The sequence below is a fragment of the Chiloscyllium plagiosum genome, chromosome 19 (genome assembly GCF_004010195.1).
Source record: "Chiloscyllium plagiosum isolate BGI_BamShark_2017 chromosome 19, ASM401019v2, whole genome shotgun sequence".
NCBI lineage: Eukaryota > Metazoa > Chordata > Chondrichthyes > Orectolobiformes > Hemiscylliidae > Chiloscyllium > Chiloscyllium plagiosum.
Window position 1 is genome coordinate 157,332 of NC_057728.1, and position 22,445 is coordinate 179,776.

General features: G+C 43.6%; 1 protein-coding gene across 1 annotated transcript in view; it reads left to right on the forward strand.

Annotated features, from left to right (window-relative positions):
* The first annotated feature begins 7,351 nt into the window (after positions 1-7,351).
* Positions 7,352-22,445, forward strand: part of kdm5a (lysine (K)-specific demethylase 5A) — a 207,806-nt gene continuing 192,712 nt past the window's right edge. Inside the window, exon 1 of the mRNA XM_043708905.1 lies at positions 7,352-7,862. Coding sequence (XP_043564840.1) covers positions 7,716-7,862 — 147 coding nt within the window. The 5' untranslated portion in view covers positions 7,352-7,715. The remainder of the gene's footprint in view (positions 7,863-22,445) is intronic.

Here is a 22,445-nt window from a genome sequence, read left to right on the forward strand (position 1 = left end):
CCTGTTATACGGGATATGTAGTACCTCGCACTAGAGTCTTGGATGGGTTACCTTTACCCCTGAAGCCCAAGAGATACCTCACCGGACTCCTACCTGAGTTGGGAAGTCTTCTCCTTCTGCTGGAATCTATCTGCATTCCCAAGCATTGAGCCAATTAAAAATTGGAAACTGTCGCTAATAATACCGCTGAGGCCCTGACTGAGATCAATGCTGAGCTCATCGCAGTTACAACAGTGGCCCTTCAGAACCACTTGGCCTTAGATTTTCTATTATCCAAAAGGAGGGTGGCACTATTGCTGTTGTTGGGCAGGAGTGCTGTACCTACGTACCAGATAACTCTAAAAATGTCTCTGATTTGGTGACTCATATTCGCTCGGAAGTCAAGAAATTGAGCTCCTCTTTTCATTCCTTTGACGTCGCCTGGCTGGGTAAGTGGAGATTCTGGATTAGTGGTGCTGGAAGAGCACAGCAGTTCAGGCAGCATCCGAGGAGCAGTAAAATCGACGTTTTGGGCAAAAGCCCTTCATCAGGAATCATGAAGGGCTTTTGCCCGAAATGTCGATTTTACTGCTCCTTGGATGCTGCCTGAACTGCTGTGCTCCACTAATCCAGAATCTGGTTTCCAGCATCTGCAGTCACTGTTTTTACCTGGGTAAGTGGGGATCCTCCTTAGTCATTGGGCTCATCACCTTTACTACCATATTCCTGACATTTTGTATCATATGGAGGGCCACAGGCTGTTTTTGTGCACAGTTTGTTCCTACAACATTTTTCGCTCCAAAACGGGTGATCATCTTCCGGACCATACCCCATGATGACCCCTACGATGAACAAGTATGCACCCTTTTCCAGAAGAATGTGTGTCCCGTTTTTGGATGCGCTGGTATCCTAAACTTAGGTGTTGATCTGTAAAATCAACAAGGAGGGAATTGTGGAAGTAGTGAGAACTTGGCATACTGCTGCATGATGGGATACTTGACCAGGGCAAAAGCTATCTTGGCTCTCAGCCTCTTGCTTTAATGGGAAAATATGTTGGAGATAAAAACTGAGGTTGAGTAATTATAATTTAATGAAATATAGGGTGTGTATCACAGGCTCATTGTGGGTTGCTTCCTGAGCTCTGTCGTTGAGCAACAAGGCGATAGCTGCACTGTGTTTATCTTTATCTTGAATTATTGTAAAGTGCAGAATGTAAGGAAAGTTGTTTGTATCATTGTGTAAGTATCGGTTGACGAGGGAGTGCTGTGGGACAGTGGAGACTGTGTGGCAGCCTCTCCGTGAATTCACAAAAGATAAAGCTTCTTGAAACAAGACTCAAAGTCTCAGACTAAGTAAGTTGTTCGACAAAGTTCAATGGTCAGAGGAACAGACAGGAGATTCTGTGGTCACGGATGAAACTCCCGGATGGTATGTTGACTTCCGGGTGCCAGGGACAGGGTGTCTCAGATCAAGTCTACAGGATTCTTAAGGGAGGGGGTGAGCAGCCAGACGTTGTGGTACACATTGGCATTGTACACAGCTAGGAAAAGGGATGAGGACCTGAAAAATGAATGTAGGGACTTAGGTTGGAAGCTAAAAGGCAGAACGAGGAGAACAGTAATCTCAAGATTTCTACCGGTGCCATGGGCTAGTGAGGCTAGGAACAGAGAGCGAGTGCAGCTGAACACATGGCTACAGAACTGGTGTAGGAGGGAGGGCATCAGATATGTGGATCGTTGGGACACATTCTGGGGAAGGTGGGACCTGTACAAGGAGGATGGGTTACACGTGGAGGGGCGCCATATCCTGGGTAGGAGGTTTGCTCAAGCTCTTTGGAAGGGTTTAAACTAGTTTGGCAGGGGGATGGAAACAGGAACTATGGATCAGAGGATGGGGTAGCTGGTGAACAGGCAGATACAGTATTCAGAGAGTCTGTGAGGAAGGATATGTAGTTGGTAGGGCAAACTTGCAGTCAGTGTGATGGGTTGAAGTGTTTTTATGTTATTGCATGATACGGAAGTGCCACTGTTGGACTGGGGTGGACAAAGTTAAAAATCACACAACACCAGGTTAATATGCCAACAGGTTTATTTGGAAGTATAAGCTATCGGAGCCCTGCTCCTTTGTCAGGTAGCTAGTCGAGTAGGATCATAGGACACAGAATTTGGAGCAAAAGATCATAGTGTCATACATTAATACAGTATATTGAACAAATCTAGAAGTCTTTCATCTTTTGTAATGGGTTGCAGGTTTCGATTCATTAATATGTAAATACCAGAACTTATTTTCAACTCACCTTCCTGTGATAACTTTAAAGTTTAATAGTAAAAGGTGACATCTCAGCTTAGACAATGAGATTAGAGTCTGTATGTATTCCAATCTTGAGCCAGATTAGTTCTATTTCCAAAGTCAGAATTTATAAAATGTCACATGGATTATAAAAAAATTGACTGCCGACAGCTTGTGTGCTTTTTGAACAAAATAGAAAGCATTTGATAATACAATTCTGCAAATACAAATTCACCCCATAGCATTGTATATGTATACACGTGCATGTGAGGGAGAGAGAGAGTGAGAAAGTGTTTATGCGTGTGTGTGTATTAGTACTTGGAAGTACAATGTTGTGGCCATTATGGAGACTTGGATATCACAGGGAGAGGAATGATTTTTGGATGTTCCAGGGTTTAGATGTTCAACAGAGGGGGAAAAGAGGTGGGGGAGTGGCATTGCTAATCAGGGATAGTATCACAGCTACAGAAAGGGAGTTCGTCGAGGAGGTTTGTCCACTGAGTCAATATGGATGGAAGTCAGAAACAGGAAAGGAGCAGTCACTTTATTGTGAGTTTTCTACAGATCCCTCCAACAGCAGCAGAGACAGAGAGAAGCAGATTGGGAGGCAGATTTTGGAAAAGTGCAGAAGTAACAGGGGTGTTGTCATGGGTGACTTCAACTTACCCTAACATTGATTGGAACCTCCTGAGTGCAAATAGTTTGGATGGAGCAGATTTTGTCAGATGTGTCCAGGAAGGATTCCTGACTCGACATGTAGATAGGTCAACTAGAGGGGAGGCCATATTAGATTTGGTGCTTGGCAACAAATCAGGTCAGGTGTCAGATTTCTCAGTGGGAGAGGATTTCGGTGATCATGATCACAACTCTATGAACCTTACCATAATCATGGAGAGGGGAAAGAAGACAGTATTGGAAAGTATTTAATTGAGGGAGGAGGAATTACAATGCTTTTAGGCAGGAACTGTGGAGTATAAATTGGGAACTGATATTCTCAGGGAAATGCATGACAGAAATGTGAAGGTTGTTTTGGAAGTACTTGCTGCGAGTGCTGGACAGGTTTGTCCCACTCAGGCAAGGAAGGGATGGGAGGGTGAAGGAACCTTGGATGACAAGAGATGTGGAACATGTAGTCAAGAGGAAGAAAGAAGCTTACTTAAGATTGAGGGAGCAGGGATCAGACAGGACTCCAGACGGTTACATGGTAGCCAGGAAGGAACTGAACAATGGACTTAGGAGAACTCGAAGGGGCATGAAAAAACATTGGTTGGTAGGATTAAGGAAAACCCCAAAGCGTTCTACACTTATGTCAGGTACAAGAGAATAGCCAGACTGAGGGTAGGGCCAATCAGGAATGGTGGAGGAACTTGTGCCAGGAGTCAGGGGAGGTCGGGGAGGTCCATAATGAATGCTTTGTTTCAATATTCACTAGTGAGAGGGACCTTGTCGTTTCTGAGGACAGCGTGAAACAGCGTGATATGCTCGAACAGATTAATGTTGAGAAGGAGGATGTGCTGGCAATTTTGAAAAATTTGAGGATAGATAAGTCCCCGGGCCAGACAGGATATACCATGGTTATTACAGGAAGTAAGGGAAAAGATTGCTGCACTTTTGGCGATCTTTGCATCCTCAATCTACACTGGAGTAGAACCACATGATTGGAGTGTGGCAAATGTTGCTCAAGAAGGGAATAAGGATAACCATTACATTACATTACATTACATTACATTACATTACATTACAGCGTGGAAACAGTCCCTTCGGCCCAACAAGTCCACACCGACCCGCCGAAGCGCAACCCACCCATGCCCCTTACCTAACACTACGGGCAATTTAGCATGGCCAATTCACCTGACCTGCACATCTTTGGACTGTGGGAGGAAACCGGAGCACCCGGAGGAAACCCACGCAGACACGGGGAGAACGTGCAAACTCCACACAGTCAGTCGCCTGAGGCAGGAATTGAACCCGGGTCTCAGGCGCTGTGAGGCAGCAGTGCTAACCACTGTGCCACCGTACCGCCCACCAACTCTGGGAATTACAGACCAGTCGGTATGTCGGTGGTGCGCAAATTATTGGAGAAGATTCTGAGAGACAGGATTTATGATTATTTGGAAAAGCACAACTTGATTACAGATAGTTGGCATAGCTTTGTGAGGAGCAGGTCATGCCTCACAAGCCTTACTGATCTGAAGTATTCTGCAGGGATCTGTTCTGGGACGTCTCTGTGATTTTTATAAATGACTTGGATGAGGAAGTGGAAGGGTAGGTTAGTAAGTTTGCTGATGACACGAAGGTTGGAGAAGTTGTGGATAGTGTGGAAGGCTGTTGTAGGTTGCAATGAGACATTGACAGGACGCAGAGCTGGGCTAAGTGGCAGATGGAGTTCAACTTGGTAAAGTATGAAGTGATTCATTTTGAAAGGTTTAATTTGAATGTAGATTACAGGGTTAAAGGCAGAATTCTTGGCAGTGTATAGGAACAGAGGGATCTTGGGGTCCACGTCCATAACCCCTCAAAGTTGCCACCCAAGTTGATAGGGTTGTTAAGAAGGTGTATGGTGTGTTGGTTTTCACGAGCAGGGTGATTGAGTTTAAGAGCCGTGAGGTATTGCTGCAGCTCTATAAAGTCCTGGTTAGACGAGATGCTGCCTGACCTGCTGTGCTTTTCCAGTGCCACACTTTTTGACTCAGTTCTGGTCACCTCATGTGGAAGTTTTAGTGAGGGTGCAGAAAAGGTTTACCAGAATGTTCTCCAGTCCAGGCAACATGTCTTATGAAGAAAGGTTAAGGGAGCTACGGCTTTTCTCATGCAGCAAAGAAGAATGAAAGGTGACTTGATAGAGATGGACAAGATGATGAGAGGCATAGATAGAGTGGATAGCCAAAAATTGTTTCCCAGGGTGAAAATGGTTATCACAAAGGGGTATAATTTTAAGGTGATTGGAGGAAGGTTTAGGGGAGATGTCAGAGGTAAGTTTTTTACCCATAGAGTGGTGGGTGCATGGAATGCACTCTGGATCAGTGGTGCTGGAAGAGCACAGCAATTCAGGCAGCATCCGAGGACAGGCAAAATCGACGTTTCGGGCAAAAGCCCTTCATCAGGAATAAAGGCAGAGAGCCCTGAAGCCCTGAAGCTCTTCACCTTAATCTCCTCCCCCACTCACCTATTGTACTCTATGCCACTCTCTCCCCACCCCCACCCTCCTCTAGCTTATCTCTCCACGCTTCAGGCTCTCTGCCTTTATTCCTGATGAAGGGCTTTTGCCCGAAACGTCGATTTTGCCTGTCCTCGGATGCTGCCTGAATTGCTGTGCTCTTCCAGCACCACTGATCCAGAATCTGGTTTCCAGCATCTGCAGTCATTGTTTTTACCTCGCATGGAATGCACTGCCAGCCGTGATAGATACATTCAGGCCATACAAGCGACTTTGGATAGGCACAATGATGATCGTAAAATGAAGGGTATATGTGAGTTTGATCTTACAATTGGATAAAAGTTTGGCACAACGTGGATGGCTGAAGGGCATGTACTGTGCTGTACTGTTCTATATTGTATAATTGGGAGAAATTAGTTGGCTGTGCTGAAATCAATCTGTGTCATGACAGAGCCTCTGGTGTGGGGTGGTTAAAGGTTATGGAAAGAGGTGTTCAGGTTCTAAAATTCTTGAACTCGATACTGAGTCCTGCAGACTGCAGAGTTCCCAAATGGAAAATGACATGCTGTTTTTCCAGTTGTGCTGAGCTGTGCTGGAGCACTGCAGTGAGCTTGAGACAGAAATGTTGGCCAGGGAACATGGTGGTGTATTGAAGGCAACTGGAAGCTCGGTGTCATTTTTACAGACTGCAAAGTGTTCACATTCGCAATGAAGAGAACACATTGTGAGCAGCAAATACAGTAGACTAGTTTGGGTAAAGTGTAGGTAAATCGTAGCTTAACCTGGAAGTTATGCCTGAAGCCTGGGATAGTGACGATGGGGTAAGTAAATTGGCAAATGTTGTACTTTCTGTGATTGCATTGGAAGGTGCCATGGGGGTGCAGGAAGGTGTTGGGAATAGAAAAGTGAACCACTGTGTCCAAGAGGGATCAGTTCCTGTGAAATGCTGACAACGGATGGAAGGCGAATATGTGTCTGGTGGTAGCATTCTGATGGAGGTAGCAGAAATGGTGGCTTATGATCCTTTGGTTGCAAACTCTGGCAGGTGGAAAGTGAGGCCAGGGGACATCATTGGTGGGAGGAAAGAAAAGAGGTGAGTGCAGAAGTGTGGGAAGTCAGTTAAGCATCTCCCTTTCAACTACTCTGATGATGCCACCTTCTGCAGGGGGACCTCAGAACATCAGTGAGGATTCCCAGCCACTATGGTTGAGAGAGCCCTTAGCCTTGCCCAATATAACTTCCTCTGTTCGTCTTCAGTACACATGCCATCTTTTCCTAGCTTCCAGCAGTTCTGAAGAAGTATCACTGGAATTGAAGTGTTTACTTTAGAACATAGAACATAGAACATAGAAGAATACAGCGCAGTACAGGCCCTTGGGCCCTGTTCTAACTCCAAGCTTCCAACCTACTTTCTCAGGTAGGAACCAGCAACTTACGTCATTAGCTCAGAAACGTCTTCATTCCCGAAAATGATGAGTATGTGGCCCTTGGTAACCACGAGGAGGGATAAAAATGAATGATTATGCGATGTTCGACAAGCATATGAAGAAGCCTTGATTGGAACTGATTGGCCTGTTTTATATATAGTGTTCGAATGGATGTTTGAATAAATTAAATACCAAATGTCAACAGAGAACTAAATAAATACTTAGGAAAGTAAAGTTCTGAAGAAGACTCATTGGACTCGGGCCGGTCATTCGGTTTCTCTCTGCTCACAAGACGCAGCATTTTCTGTTTTCATTCTGGAGCCAATGACCTTGTGACCTGCCGCCCCGCAGCCAATCGAAGCTGGCACCCCACCTTGACAACCAATAAGAATTGACCAAGGGGAGAGGCAGGTGAATGCATCCAATAATGTTGCAGCCGCTTTGCCGCGACAGCCAATCAATGCACTCCTGAGGCCTTTAAAAACAAGCGATGCGTGGGATTACACTATGTGACCCGCGAGCGGAAGTGGTGCGCGTGCTCGAGGACAGCCGCGCGCCTGCATCCCCATTCTTCCCCCCGCCCCCCCCAAAAAACTACGGATACCGATATCACCCAGTGAGCCTCCCGGGGCTCGAGCCCAGGCCAACCCGCCCTCGTCCTCAGGGACTGCACCTCGATACCTCTGTGTGACTCAGGCTTGAGCGGAGCTGCGGCGGCCAGAGCGTTGTTTGACTGCCGCCCAGGCCCAGGCCCAGGCCCAGGCCCAGGCCGCGGTCTGGCGCCGGGGGACCTTTCCGGGGTTGGAGCGCGGAGCCCCGGCCTCCCTTTGTCTCCGGGAACGTTGCTCCCCGCCGCCGCCATCATGTGGATATTCTCGGAGTTCATCCCGCCTCCCGAGTGCCCGGTGTTCGAGCCGAGCCGGGAGGAGTTCCGGGAGCCACTCGGCTACATCAATAAGATCCGACCTATCGCTCAGAGGAGCGGTATCTGCAAGATCCGCCCGCCCAAGGTAAAAAAAACATTGTGTTTACCCCCGCCCCACATCGACAGTGACTGGGGGGGGGGATGCTCCCGGCCTGGCGGCGGGGAAGGAGGAGGCCGGAATCCAGCTAATTAACCTCTACTCCTCGCAGACAACAGGGAGGCAAATCCTATTCAGCAACTTGTTCAGAAATCAGACGTAATGGTACAGTTTATCTGGAGGAAAGCTGGTGTTCCTGCCTAGGGGTTCATATAAGTTCTTAGCCTTGGTTTGAAGTTTATGAATTCTTCATCCTTTCAGTTCGACCGTTTCAACCTCCCCTCCCCTCCCCTTCCTTCAAAGGGAATCTGGGTATTCCTGCTATCCGCTTTTAGATTATTTACTCACGGAATGAGAGCATTGCTGGCTAGGTCGGCATTTATTGCTCACCCCTCGTTGTCCAGCGGTCACAAAAGGGTCAACCACATCATTGTGGTTTTGCAGTCTTATGTAGGCCTGATCAGGTAAGTTTGGTAGTTTCCTTCCCTAAAGGATGTTTGTGAACTAGATGGGTTTATCTGGCAATTGGCAACGGTTTTTTTGCCGTAATTAGACTTGTAATTCCAACTTTTTGTTTTAAACTTTGCCATCTGCTGTGGTGGGAATTGATCTAACGTTCCCAGAATGTTACCTGGGTTTCTGGATTAACTGTCTCTCAATATTACCAATATGTTGCAACTCTCCGGTAATTCAACTTTTTCTATTCTCAAACTTGATTTTTCAGTTTCTAGTGGTTGTCAAGTCCTTCCAGAAAACAATTGTTCTCTGCTACCCTTGAATGTCATCCAGTTCCTTCCAGTTTACCATAACTAGTGTGTTTTTTAAGAAAAATTGTTCTTGTGGAATACTTCGTTCGGCCTCTTGGTTGCCAATACTACTGTCATTGAAATGAAAATAGTTCTGCCTCTTAGCTATATGACCTCAGTTATAACACCTTGGTGAAATTGTCTCCTAAACTCTGTTGCTCCCAAAGCTACAAAGCTGTTTTGTGTAGACAGAAGCAGACACGTTGATCCAACTCGTCCATGCCAACCAGATCCTAAATTAATCCAGTCTAATTTGCCAACATTTTGGCCCATATTCCTCAAAACCCTTCCTATTCATATTTCCATCCAGATGCCTTTTTAAATGTTGTAATTGTACTGACTTCCATTTCCCTTGGCAAGCTTTGTGTGAAAGATTGCCCCTTTGGTCTCTTTAAATCTTTTCCTTCTCACCTGAAACCTATGCCATCTAGTTCTGGACTCTCCCATCCCAGGGAAAAGACATCGTCTATTTATTCTATCCATGCTCCTTAGCCTCTGACACTACCAGGGAAACAGCCCCAGCCAATTCAGCCCCTCCATATAGCTCAAACCTGCCAACACTGGCAATACCCTTGTAAATCCTTTCTGAACCCTTTCAAGTTTCCTATAAGGAGGGAAACAAGACTTGCACGCAATATTCAGAAAGTGGCCTAACCAATAAAAGAGCAGACCAAATGCTGCCTTCCAGTATCCCAAGTATCTGCGAATCCACTTGCAAGGAACTATGAATCTGCACTCCAGGGTCTCTGTTCAGCAACACACCTCAGGACCTTACCATTAAGTGTGTAAGTCCTACCCTGATTTGTCATTCCAAAAGACAACACCTCACACTTGTCTAAACTAAATTCCATCTGCCACTCCTCGGCCCATCAGATTTTGTAAAAAGTAATGAGGTAACTATATTTGCTGTCCACTATACCACCGATTTTGACGTATTCTGCACATTTACTAACTATACCTCCTACGTTTACATCTAAATCATTTATATAAATGAAAAGCAGTGTACCCAATACTGATCCTTGTGTACCCCCTTCTCTTTTCCCCCCCCACCCCACCTCTGTCAGTCTGAAAAGCAACCCTCCACCACCACCACTCTCTACCCTCTGTTTTCTACCTTTGAGCCAGTTCTGTATTCAAATGGTCACTTCTCACTGTATTCCTCCCCTTGCTAAACAGCCTTCATGAGGAACCTCGTCAAATGCCTTACTGAAGTCATATAGATCGATCTACTGCTCTGCCCTCGTCAATCCTCTTTGTTATACTTCAAAAAAAACTCAATCAAGTTTGAGACATTATTTCCCACACACAAAACCATATTGACCATCCCTAATCAGTCCTTGACTTTCCAAATACATGTAAATCCTGTCCATCTGGATTCCTTCCAACAAGTTGCCTACATCAATGTCAGGTTCACTGGTTTATAGTTCCCTAGTTTTTTCCTTACCACCTTGTTCACATAGTGGCACCATGTTAGCCAACTACCCGTTTTCTAGCACATCACTTGTGACTATTGATGATCCACATATCCAACAAGGGGCCCAGCCGTCACATCCCTCGCACGTCTTTTGTGATGTGCCTGGAAAATCTCCTATGCATCATTCCTGAAAGCTTGTTGATTATACGGCACTGTGAGTTTGATTAACTGCTCTAGTTGAGATCTGCTTTATTTACTTATTTGATTCCTTGCATGTATGCATTGTTGACTCGGCCAGTATTTGTTGACATCTGTAATTTCCTTTGATGTGGTGGTGAGCTGACTTGTTGAATGCTGCTGTACCTACATTACAATACCTGCACCAGAAGGTAGGGAGTTGCAGAAATGAAGGATGATTATGTATTTCCAGGTCAGAAGGTGTGTGGCTTGGAAAGGAACTGGTTGGTAGTGTGAATGTTGTCTTCTGCTGTTGAAGTTGCAGGTTTGGAGGAAACATTGGCAAGTTGTCTCATTTGTGATTCCTTAATATTTTACCTTTGTACTCTGCCTCCTATAAAGCTAAGGAGCACTTATTCTGTCTTCTTTAATTTTTCACTTCACATTGTGCATGCATGGAGTGTGCAACTCCTAAATCTACCATATACCTGTGTAGCAAGACTTGGATGGTATGCAGGATTGTACAAATATGGCAAATAATATTTACTCCATGTATCAGGCTGAGTTCATCTCCAACAAGAATCTCTCCATCTTCCTGACATTACTGCTGTTGACACAAACACCAGTGATATCCATTGGTGGGGAGGGGAGTCATTGTGGATCAGAAACTTGAAAGGAGCAGCATTGTAACATTAACTGGCCTGTGATGTCTCTGCTTCACATATCAATGCTATCCAGTGGCCTTGAACTGCACACGTGACAGCACATGGGAAAAAATAATCGGAAAGGAAGCCATTCAATCTAATTTCACTTTCTTTTACTTGGCACTTGGACTTCAAAAGATGATTTGGCCACTACCTGGATGTTGAGGGGTTCTGTGCTTACCATCCTCTTTCAGGAAACATTATAGGAACCCTTAGTATTTCTCTAAACCAGCTACCCCTTACCTAAAATCTCTACCCCTCTCCTGGCTTCATTGCACCTTCAAACCAAGGAAAAGGGCCTTTTTTCTTCAAGTTAAACTCCAAAAAAACTGAACTTTAAGATGAAAGAATTCCAAATGGCAAACATTGTTAACTCTGTGACATTGGCTGGACCAAAAACTCTTGTCTATCTCTAGTTGCTGTTGAGAAGTTGCCTCCTTTTAACCATTGCAGTTTATGTGAAGTAGGATGACCACAATGCCATTAGATAGCTACCTCCAGTATTTTGACCCAGCAGGAACTATTAAGGTGAGTGGCTTGGGAGGGGACCTTTTCAGGTGGTGGTGTTCCCATGTAGCTGCTGCCCCCTTGTCAGTGGAGGTGGTTATGGGTTTAAAGGTGCTGTCTTTGAATTTCTGTGGTTCATCTAATAGATGGTGCACATTGCTGCCATCGTGTGTTGGAGAGGTTGGAATTGGCTGCTTTGTCCTGGATGGTGTCAAGCTGAAGTGGTGTTGGAGCTGTACACATCCAAGTGAGTGGGAAGTGTTCATCACATTCTCCATGTGTACTTCTTGGATGATGGACAGTGATGGTAACACCTCTTAATGTCATGGGCAGTGTTAGATTCTTCTAGGAGAAAGTGAGGACTGCAGATGCTGGAGATCAGAGCTGAAAATGTGTTGCTGGAAAAGCGCAGCAGGTCAGGCAGCATCCTGGGAACAGGAGAATCGATGTTTCGGGCATGAACCTGAAGAAGGGCTTATGCCCGAAATGTCGATTCTCCTCCTTGGATGCTGCCTGACCTGCTGCGCTTTTCCAGCAACACATTTTCAGCAGTGGTAGATTGCCTGGCATTTGTGGCTTGTGTTACTTGTCACCAGGTCTAGATATTGTCTGAAACTATTTGAATATAGACTGTTTCAACATCTTGGGAATCATTTTGAATATTGTTCACCAGCAATTGCACATTTCCACTTCTAGGAGGAAAAGTAGAAAGTGAGTTTAAGAAAGATTGAGGGGCACGTTTTTGTTTTGGAACAAAAATGTTGTCAGTGCCTGGCTCACAGTATCCATTTCTGCCACCTTTTTGAAGTTTCAGCACCTTTCAGTTACACAAGCAGGCAGGGAATAAAGGCTATGACCCAGTTGCAGGCAGATGGCTTTTGTTGAGAATGGCATCAGGGTTGGCCTAAATATGGTAGATCCTGACTAGTCAATATTGACTTTAGACCCCATTGAAGTCTCATTTACGTTACCAAATCTGGCAAGGAAATCTTCAAATTCTGCTTGCAAGAAGCACTGATGGCAAAGGTACAGAATCAACTCTTGATGTTGAACTCCAAATGATGAGTACTAAGGGTGACTCAGAACCAACACAAGTAAACCATTGAGCTTCATTGCTGTTCAAGCAGATCTCAGCAGATAGTGAGGCAGCCAAGAGGAGGAAGAATCTACTTAAGAGTGACTGCCACAAGTTCCTTGTGGAGACAAAATTAAGTCTTAACGTGGAGGATATCCATGTTGTCTGGCACTACCAGCATACTCTGAATTCTGACATGGTCTGAAGATTGGACATCAGTGCAATCTCATCTCAGTCTGGCACATGACCCACTTGACCAATACGATAAAATGGCAAAATCAACCCTAGTTCAGTTAAGATGCAGGAGGGTAAACCAGGATGACCACCAGGCATACTTAAATTTTCAAGTCTAAGAGCAGAAGTAACATTAAATCAACAAGACTAAAGAAATTCCATAAATCAACAAACTTTCAAGTTCTCCAGTCTTATACATGTGCAACTAGAAACTGGAGGTTCCATAACTATCTCCATTCAATCTTCTATCAGTTTCAGCAAACCAGTGTAAAAGAATATTTGAAATAGTGATATGGAGGTGCTGGTGTTGAACTGGAGTGGACAAAATTTTGAAATCATGCTGCACCAGGTTATAGTCCAACAGGTTTATTTAGAACCACTAGCTTTTGGTGATTTGTTCCTTCATCAGGTAGCTTTGGTGCAGGATCACAGGACACATCTTATAGTAAGATCAAAGTGTCATATGACTGATATGATGTATTAAACCTAGATTGCTGTAGGTCTTTAATCATTTAGAATGGGGTTGCAGGTTTTAATTAGTATGTAAATCCCAGAACTTCTTTCAAGTCACAGACCCAAGATAACTCAAGGCTGTAAAAAGATGACATGTCTGTTCAGACATTATTCTGGGATTTACATATTAATCAAAACTTGCATCCCCATTCTAAGTGACTAAAGATCTAACAGCAATCTAGGTTTGTTTAGTACATCGCATCAGTTGTGCCACTCTGGACAGAATTTATAGTAAAAGATCAATGATCCTGCACCACAGCAACCTGATGAAGGAGCAGTGCTTCAAAAGCTTGTACTTTCAAATAAGCCTGTTGGAGTATAATCTGATTAAGTATTTATATTAGTCTTCAACTGGGGAATGTGGAGAAGTAAGATCCATCTTGGCCTCTCTTGGAGACCCCAGCATCAGATGCCAATGTTCAACTGATTTAAATTGAGTCCACACAATGTCCAGTAATGTGTGGATGCTGGAATATGCGAAAGGCCTTGGCACTTCTGCAATCCACAGGATGCTGAATGTTACTAGAAAAGTTAGGATGCTGCCTGACCTGCTGTGATGTTCAGCATTTGTTTTCAGGATGCTCAATACCTGTATGGTTGTACACAGGTCCCTGCAAAACATTGCTTTGTTTTAGAGTGACAGTTAAGAAATGACTGCAAAAGAAAACTATTGTGTACAAAGATTTTTATTTTAACGTAATCAGTGTCTGTTGGAATTGAAATTCCATTCACACCTTTTCTCATTAATCAGTGACCAATAAAATTTGGTCAACTGATTTTAAAAATCATCTGCATTTATTGAAAGGTATCAAAGAGTCATGTAGAAAAGGTAGCAAAGTGGAGTCTTGTATCAGCCATGGTCTCAATGAAGGGTGGAGCAGACTTAATGGGCTGAATGGCCTACTTCTGTTTCTGTTAATGGGTGCTATGTCAAGGAGGTTGAGGAAATTACTTAGCCTTTGATATGATATTATTACAGTTTGTCAGGAAAGGTGGGAAGGCAATGACAATATTTTGATGTCTCCTGTCTTGGGTTTGATGGATGAAAGGGAGAAGGTAAATTCTGCACTGAGGATTTGGTATGTGTTAAATACCAGTATCTGGAAAGATCTCTTACCTACAGCAAAAGCTGTGGGAGCTTTGTTTCAGGTCAGAATTCTTTGACAGTAGAAGGGGGTCAGACCCAAGGGCTAAGACAACAAACGCCTAAGGTGGAGTCACAAGTAGCCAGTGTGGTGAAGGTGAGATATGCTTTTTATTGGTCAGTGCATTAAATGTAGGAGTTGGGAGGTCATGTTGCACCTGTACAGGATATTGGTTAGGCTACTTCTGGAATATTGTGTGCAATTCAGGTCTCTGTTCCTATTAGGAGAATGTTGTGAAACTTGCAAGGATTCAGAAAAGATTTACAAGGATATTGCCAGGGTCTGAGTGTTTGAGCTATAGGGAAAGGTTGAATAAGCTTGGGCTGGTTTACCCTGGACTGTTTGAAAGGTGACCTGATAGAGGTTTATAAATTCATGAGGGGCACGGGTAGGATAAATGTCTTTTCCATGTGGTGAGGGAGTCCAGAACTAGAGGGCATAGGTTGAGGGTCCGAAGGGGAAGATAAGTGACCTAAGGGGCAACTTTTTCAAGCAGAGGGTGGTATGTGTATGGAATGAGCTGCCAGAGGAAATGGTGGAGGCTGGTACAATTGCAGCATTTAAGAGTCATTTGGATGGGTATATGAATAGGAAGGGTTTGGAGGGATATGGGCCAAGTGCTGGCAAATGGAGTTTTTGTTTGGGAAACCTGCTTGGCTTGGGCAAATTGGACTAAAAGGTCTTTCTGTTCTATATAACTCTAACTTTTTTTTCCAAAAATAACTGTTGAAAGGATTAGATTCCCTATACTATGGAAACAGGCCCTTCGGTCCAGCAAGTCCCCACCGACTCTCAGTAACCCACCCAGATCCATTCCCCTACCTCTGACTAATGCACCTAACAATATATGGGCAACTTAGCATGGCCAATTCACCTGACCTGCATATTTTTGGATTGAGGGAGGAAACTGGAGAAGCTCCCACAGACACGCGGAGACTGTGCAAACTTCACAGGCAGGCACCTGAGGCAGGAATTTAACCCAGCTCCCTGGTGCTGTGAGGAGCAGAGCTAACCACTGAGCCACCATGCTGCCCTCAGAAGCAAATCAAAGGGTCTTGCTACCATTTCAACCCTCCATGTTGCTATCTGTACAAGTCAGTTTTTTTCACATGCAAGCTAGAAGTTCTGCTTGAGACCAACCATGAATGGTTAGGGTTAATTATTTTGGTTAAAAAAATGACTGCAGATGCTGGAAACCAGATTCTGGATTAGTGGTGCTGGAAAAACACAGCAGTTCAGGCAGCATCCGAGGAGCAGGAAAATCGGTGTTTCGGGCAAAAGCCCTTTATCAGGAATACCCGATTAATTATGTTACATTTTAAAAGCAATAATCCAGGGTTGTCTGCTTTCTTTCTTGCTCTTTTCCCTATTTAAAAGCTTCTGATACCATACCAATGATTCAAGCATTCCATGCAACCTCAGCAGAATGATTCAAAAAATGTTTTAAACACATCAGTTGCAGTTTTGATATGGTTAATCAAATATCCCAGCCTAACTGTCTTCCATACTTCCTCCTTCTTCAAAAGAATATTGATCTACTATACAATGGTATGACTCTAAGCAAATACTTTACACTCTAATAACTACTTGTTCACCTTTCTCCTACTTGGCAGCCCATTTATTTTATTGCATTGGTATTTGTTCTTTCACAAACAATTCGCTAATTGGTTTGAGACTGTCTTGGAAGAATCAACCAAATCAGGAAAGTGGTTTCTAAAATTTTTAACTGTTCATTTGTCACTCCAATTTCACCTATCAGCTTGCAAAATCAATGGCTTCAAGAACAGGCCTTGAAACACAATAACATCCTGGTCCATCAATTTGCATTAATACCACCCTCTAACTTTAATATTTGGTCACAAATATTTGATATCCAGGTCATGGGCACTGGCATCATCTGACAAGAATCACAAGCAAGAATTCAAAAACATTTGTGCCACAGATTAAAGAATGGATGATCTCTTGTTATCCGGGCCTTGAGTTGGATTTTTATCTCTTTGTAAAATCTCGTCTTCCTGTGTTCAGCACTGGTGGATCTTCATTCCACTGCACAAGCAAAAGCTTAAGTTAAATGACCCTGGGGCCAAAAAGGATGGTGGTTGCCTGTTATTTCAAGGTGTTCCCCAGCCAACATTTGTCCCTGGTCTGTCACAGTGCTCCTGTGAAGCTTAGTGCAAGCTGGAAGCACAGCATGTTGTTTGCTGTTTAGGGACCCTGGCCTTCTGTACCCTATACAGTCAAATAGTTTGAGGGCCTGAGCAGCTTCTACCATGTTCCACCATTTCTACACAACAGGCCTTCTCATCACATGAGGGGGTGGGGGATTGGTCCCTCTCGCACGCTGTCCTCAATCTCCACCTTTATTAATTTCCATCTCCCCATCCTGGGTCTTTAGTATACATACCAATTGTTTCTGAGCTGTAAGCAGTTCTGATAAAGGGTCATTGCACCCAAAATGTTCAGTTTGCTTTCTGTCTGCTGATGTTGCCAGATCTGCTGGGTTTTTCCATCTGATTGGTTTTTGGCTTAAGTTGCATATTGTAATTGGCATTGTCAGAGTTAATTGATCCTTTTGAGGCCTTGAGTCCAGTAGTGATCTTCATAGACTGTCACAACATGGAAACACACCCTTGTCCATGCTGACCAGGTTTCTAAAACTAAACTAGCCCCACTTGCCTTGTGCTTGCAAAACTAAGAACATAATCTCCAATGTTACATGTGATCTCACAATTGGGCAAAACTGGAATGTCCCAACAGTGTTAATTATACCAAAAACCCATAAGATCATCAGTCAGGCTCACAATATGGCTCATTTTAAGCTGGCTCGAAGCTACACTTGTTCATATGCAGGGCAGGAGAAAGGAATTTGACTAGGCTGAATGTCTTTTCAACTTTAAACTGGCATGAAAACTTTTGCATTGTGGTTTCCTCCTAGCAGTACTTGACCAGACAACACTTGTCAGCCTTTCAACACTCTATTTCTTGGGCAGAACAAATTGTCTGCTTGTTTTGAAATTTGTATTCTTGCATATGACCTGATTTGTGGAAGATGAAAAGCTTCAGTAATATGCTTCTCTTTTTCAGCATCGCCATTCAAACTGTAACAAGTATAAATAGATATCTAAATTATGGTCTGGAACCAGGATGTGACACTGGAAGCAGCCAAAGTAAGGAACTAAAAAGCTGCAAGAACTGATAATGCCCGCCTCTGTCTGGAGTTGCATACAGTCCTATATGTGCTTAACTTAATGTCTTTTTTATTTGGCACAGGGCTGCACAGCAAGCCCAATACAAATAAATACCATCCTGCCTCACATCTGTACACTTTTTTTTTGGACCTATTCACTTACTCAGCTGTTTGCCACCTTTTAATATGGCTTTTTCTTTTGAGGCTGCACTTGCATCATTCGGAGAATTTTGATGTCCATTTGGTGGCAGAGGTACAAACTTATTGACCTCCATACATGGTTTATTCGTTAGTCACAGATGTACAGCACAGAAACAGACTCTTTTGGTCCAACTTGTCCAAGCTGACCAGATATCTTACATTAATCTAGTCCCTTTTGACAGCTTTTGGCCAATATCCCTCTAAACCCTTCCTATTCATAACCCCATCTGGATGTCTTTTAAATGTTGTAATTGTACCAGCCTCCTCCACTTCCTTTGGCATTCTGTAAACCCACCACCCTCATTGAAGAAGTTGCCCCTCTGGTCGCTTTTAAATCTTATTCCTCTCACCTTAAACCTATGCTGTCTAGTTTTGGACTCTCTCACCCTGGGGAAAAGTCTTTATCTATTTACCCTATCCGTGCCCCTCATGGTTTTACAAATCTCTAAGGTCACCCATCAGCCTTCGCCGCTCCAACCCTGGTAACATCCTTGTAAATTTTTTTTTTTCTGAGCTCTTGCAAGTTTTACAATCTTTCAAATAGCAGAGAGATCAGCATTGCACACAATATTCCACACAAGATTCCAAAAGTGGCTTAATCAATATCCTGTACAGTTGTAACATCACCTCCCAACTCCTTTTGCTTAATGCTGTGACTGAAGGCAAGTATGCCAAAACACTTTATCACCTTTTTGTCTACCTGCAACTCCGCTTGCAAGGAACTTTGAACCTGCACCCAATCTGCTCAATCTCCACCTGGGTCTTCAGCATACATACCAATCGTTTCTGAGCTGCAAGCAGTTCTGACGAAGGGTCACTGCACCCAAAATGTTCAGTTTGCTTTCTCTTTGCAGATGCTGCCAGACATGCTGGGTTTTTCTGGCTGATTGACACAATACTAATTGCAATATGTAATTTAAGCCAAAAAGAGTTAATTGGTTCTTTGAGGCCTTGAAGTCCAGCAGTGGTTTGGTTACACTCCCCAGGCCAAAACCTTTAAATATATAAGTGCTGCCCTGATTTAAATGTAGCACTTCATTTAAATTAAGACTCCATCTGTTACTCCTCAGTACATTGGCTCATATGATCATGAACCAACCTCCTTCACTCGCCACTAAACCTCCAATTTTGGTGTCATCTGCAAATGTACTAAACACAACTCAAGATTATATACAAATAATTTAGGTAAATGATATGATAGAAATGCCTGTCCTAGAATGATAGTTCCAACACAACTGCTTTCATCAATGAACAAGAGCTCTCCATATTGACTACCACTTACCATGATTGACTTTTCCAGGAATTGCTGTGCAGAATCTGTCAATACTGGCCTATTCTAAGCATTTTAAAATAGTTCTACAATATAGTAGAGAATATCTGGGGCAACCTCTTTTACTGCTGCTTCCTCTTCCAACTCCTTTTTCAGGCCCTCCTACAAGCTTAAGGGCTATGTGTTTTGTTACGTACACCCTGAATCCACAATGTTACTGTTCTGTATTTTCCATGATAATGCTTGCTGGTTTTCCTTCCATGATTAAAATATGCTGAGTTTTGTTCTTTCAGAGTTTTGTTTTTTAAACAATTGTATATACTCTAAGTTTCAAACAGCACCCAATCAATTACATGTTCACTTTTTCTACAACACTTTTTAGCACTTCTAATTTAACATCCAGCCTAACAGCAGTGCTTTTTCTTCGCACTATGCTTGCAATCCTTCAGAGGACAGGTAGCAACAATCCATTGAAACAAGCACTTAAGACTGTATTCCAGATGCGAATTAGGAGGTAAGCATTATCATGCAATGTATAATAGCAAACATATGTACCCTGTATTAAGGATCTCTCTGACATTGCAAGATTATGCTTCAGACTTGTCCATGCACCTATCAAAGCTGTTCCAGTACAGCTACATCTCTAGTAGGAAAAAGTGAGGATTGAGATGCTGGAGATCAGAGTCAAAAGTATGGTACTGGAAAAGCGCAGCAGGTCTGGCAGTGGCCAAGGAGCGGGAGAGTCAACATTGCAGGCATAGTCCCTCCTTCAGAAAGGACTTATAAGAGGGAGATGGATGAGTAGGAGGGACAGAGACAAGATTTCAGGGTCAGGAATGTGCTGGCAGACAGCAAACTGGTTTGAAGTGTGTCTACTTCAATGTCAGAAGTATCCAGAATAAGTTAGGTGAGCTTGCAGCATAGATAGGTACCTGGGAGTTCGATGTTGTGGACATTTTGGAGACCTGGATAGAGTAGGATAAGGAATAGATGTTGCAGGTTCCAGGGTTTAGATATTTCATTAAAAACAGGCAAGGAGGTAAGAGGGGGAGGTGTGGCCTTGTTAGTCAAAGATAGTATAACTGTGGCTGAGAGATCTTTTGATGAAGACTCGTCTGCTGAGGTTAGAAACAGGAGAGGAGGTCACACTTCTTGGAGTTTTTTTAAATAGGCCTCCACAGAGTTTCAGGGAGGTGGAAGAGGATTAGCAAAATTATTCTGGGTTGGAGTGAAAAGAACAGGGTAGTCATTATGGGGGACTTTAACTTCCCCAACGTTGACTGGAAATGGTATAGCTCTAGTCCATTGGATGGATCAGTTTTTGTCCAATGTGTACAGGAGGCTTTCCTGACACAGTATGTCAAAGGGCTGACGAGAGGGGTGGCCACATTGGATCTGGTGCTTGGTAATGAACCAGGCCAGGTGTTTGATTTAGTTGTAGGTGAGCACTTTGGAGACAGTGACCATAATTTAATTACGTTTAGTTTAGCGATGGAAAGGGATAGGCACATGTCACAGGTCAAGAGTTATCGATGGGGCAGGGCAATTATAATGTGATTAGGCAAGCATTAGGATGCATAGAATGGAGTAGCAAAATGCAGGGGATGCAGACAATCGATGTGGAGCTGGTTTAGGAACAGATATTGTGTCCTTGATAGGTATGTCCCTGTCAGGTAGGGAGGAAGTGATAAGGTAAGGGAACTGTGGTTTACAACAGAAATCGCATCTCTTGTTAAGAAGGAGGCTTATGTGTTGATGAGGCAAGATGGTTCAGATGAGATGACAGAGTTACAGATCAGCTAGGAAGGATTTAAAGAGTTAAGAGCAAAGAGGACATGAGCAATCTTTAGCAAATAGAATAAAGGAGAACCCTAAAGCTTTCTATAGGTATGTGAGGAATAAAAGGATGATTAGGAATAGGGCCAGTCAAAGATAGAAGTGGGAAGTTGTGTGGACCCTGTAGAGATCGGAAAGGTGCTAAATGAACATTTCTCATTGGTGTTCACTCAGGAAAAGAAGAATGAGGTACGAGATATTAGACTAGAAAGGATTGAGGTTAGTTACGCACAAGTGTTGTCTACTTTCACTCCTTCTAGAATTGATAAGTCCCCTAGGCCGGACGGGATTTATCCGAGGATTCTCTGGGAAGCTAGGGAGGAGATAGCAGAGCCTTTGGCTTTGATATTTGAGTCATCACTGTCTAAAGGTTTAGTACCAGAGGACTGCAGGATTGCAAATGTTGTGCCCTTGTTCAAGAAGGGCAGTAGAGATGACCCAGGTAATTATAGACCAGTGAGCCTTACTTCTGTTGTAGGAAAGGTTTTGGAAAGGATTATAAGAGATGAGATTTATAATCGCCTTGCAAGCAGCAATTTGATTTCAGATAGTTAACAGGTCGTGTCTCTCAAACATCATTTTTTTTTTGAGAAGGTGACCAAGCATGTAGATGAGGGTAGGCCGGTTGACGTGGTATACATGGACTTCAGTAAAGCCTTTGATAATGTTCTACATGGTAGGCTGATGGAGAAAATGCAGAGGCATGGGGTTGAGGGTGATTTAGCAGTTTGGATTAGAAGCTGGCTTTCTGAAAGAAGGCAGAGAGTGGTGGTTGATGGAAAATATTCAGTCTGGAGTCCAGTTTCTAGTGGTGTGCCACAAGGATCTGTTTTGGGACACGGCTGTTTGCCTGCGTCTAAGTCATTTATAAAAAGACACAGGTGGATGGGTTAGTAAATTTGCAGGTGACACTAAAGTTGGTGGAGTCATGGACAGTTTGGAAGAATGTTGCAAGGGGATTTGGATAAACTACAGAATTGGGCTGAGGTGTGGCAAATAGTTCAATGCAGCTAAATGTGAGGTGTAGCACTTTGGGAAGAACAGGAAAGTAGAGTACTGGGTCAATGGACAGATTCTTGGTAGTGTGGATGTGCAGAAGGATCTTGGAGTCCATGTGCATAGATCCCTGAAAGTTGCCACCCAGGTGGATAGTGCTGTGAAGAAGGCATACGGTGTGTTAGGTTTCATTGGTAGAGGGATTGAGTTCTGGAACAGCAATATCGTGCTGCAACTATACAAAACGCTGGTGCAGCCACACTTGGACTATTGTGTACAGTTCTGGTTGCCTCATTACAGAAAGAATGTAGAAGCATTGGAAAAAGGTGCAGAGGAGATTTACCAGGATGTTGCCTGGTCTGGAGGGAAGGTCTTATGAGGAAAGGCTGAGAGACTTTGGTCTGTGCTCATTGGAAAGAAGGCTAAGGGGGGATTTGATAGAGACATACAATATGATCAGAGGATTAGATAGGGTAGTCAGTGAAATACTTTTTCCGAGTGTAAAG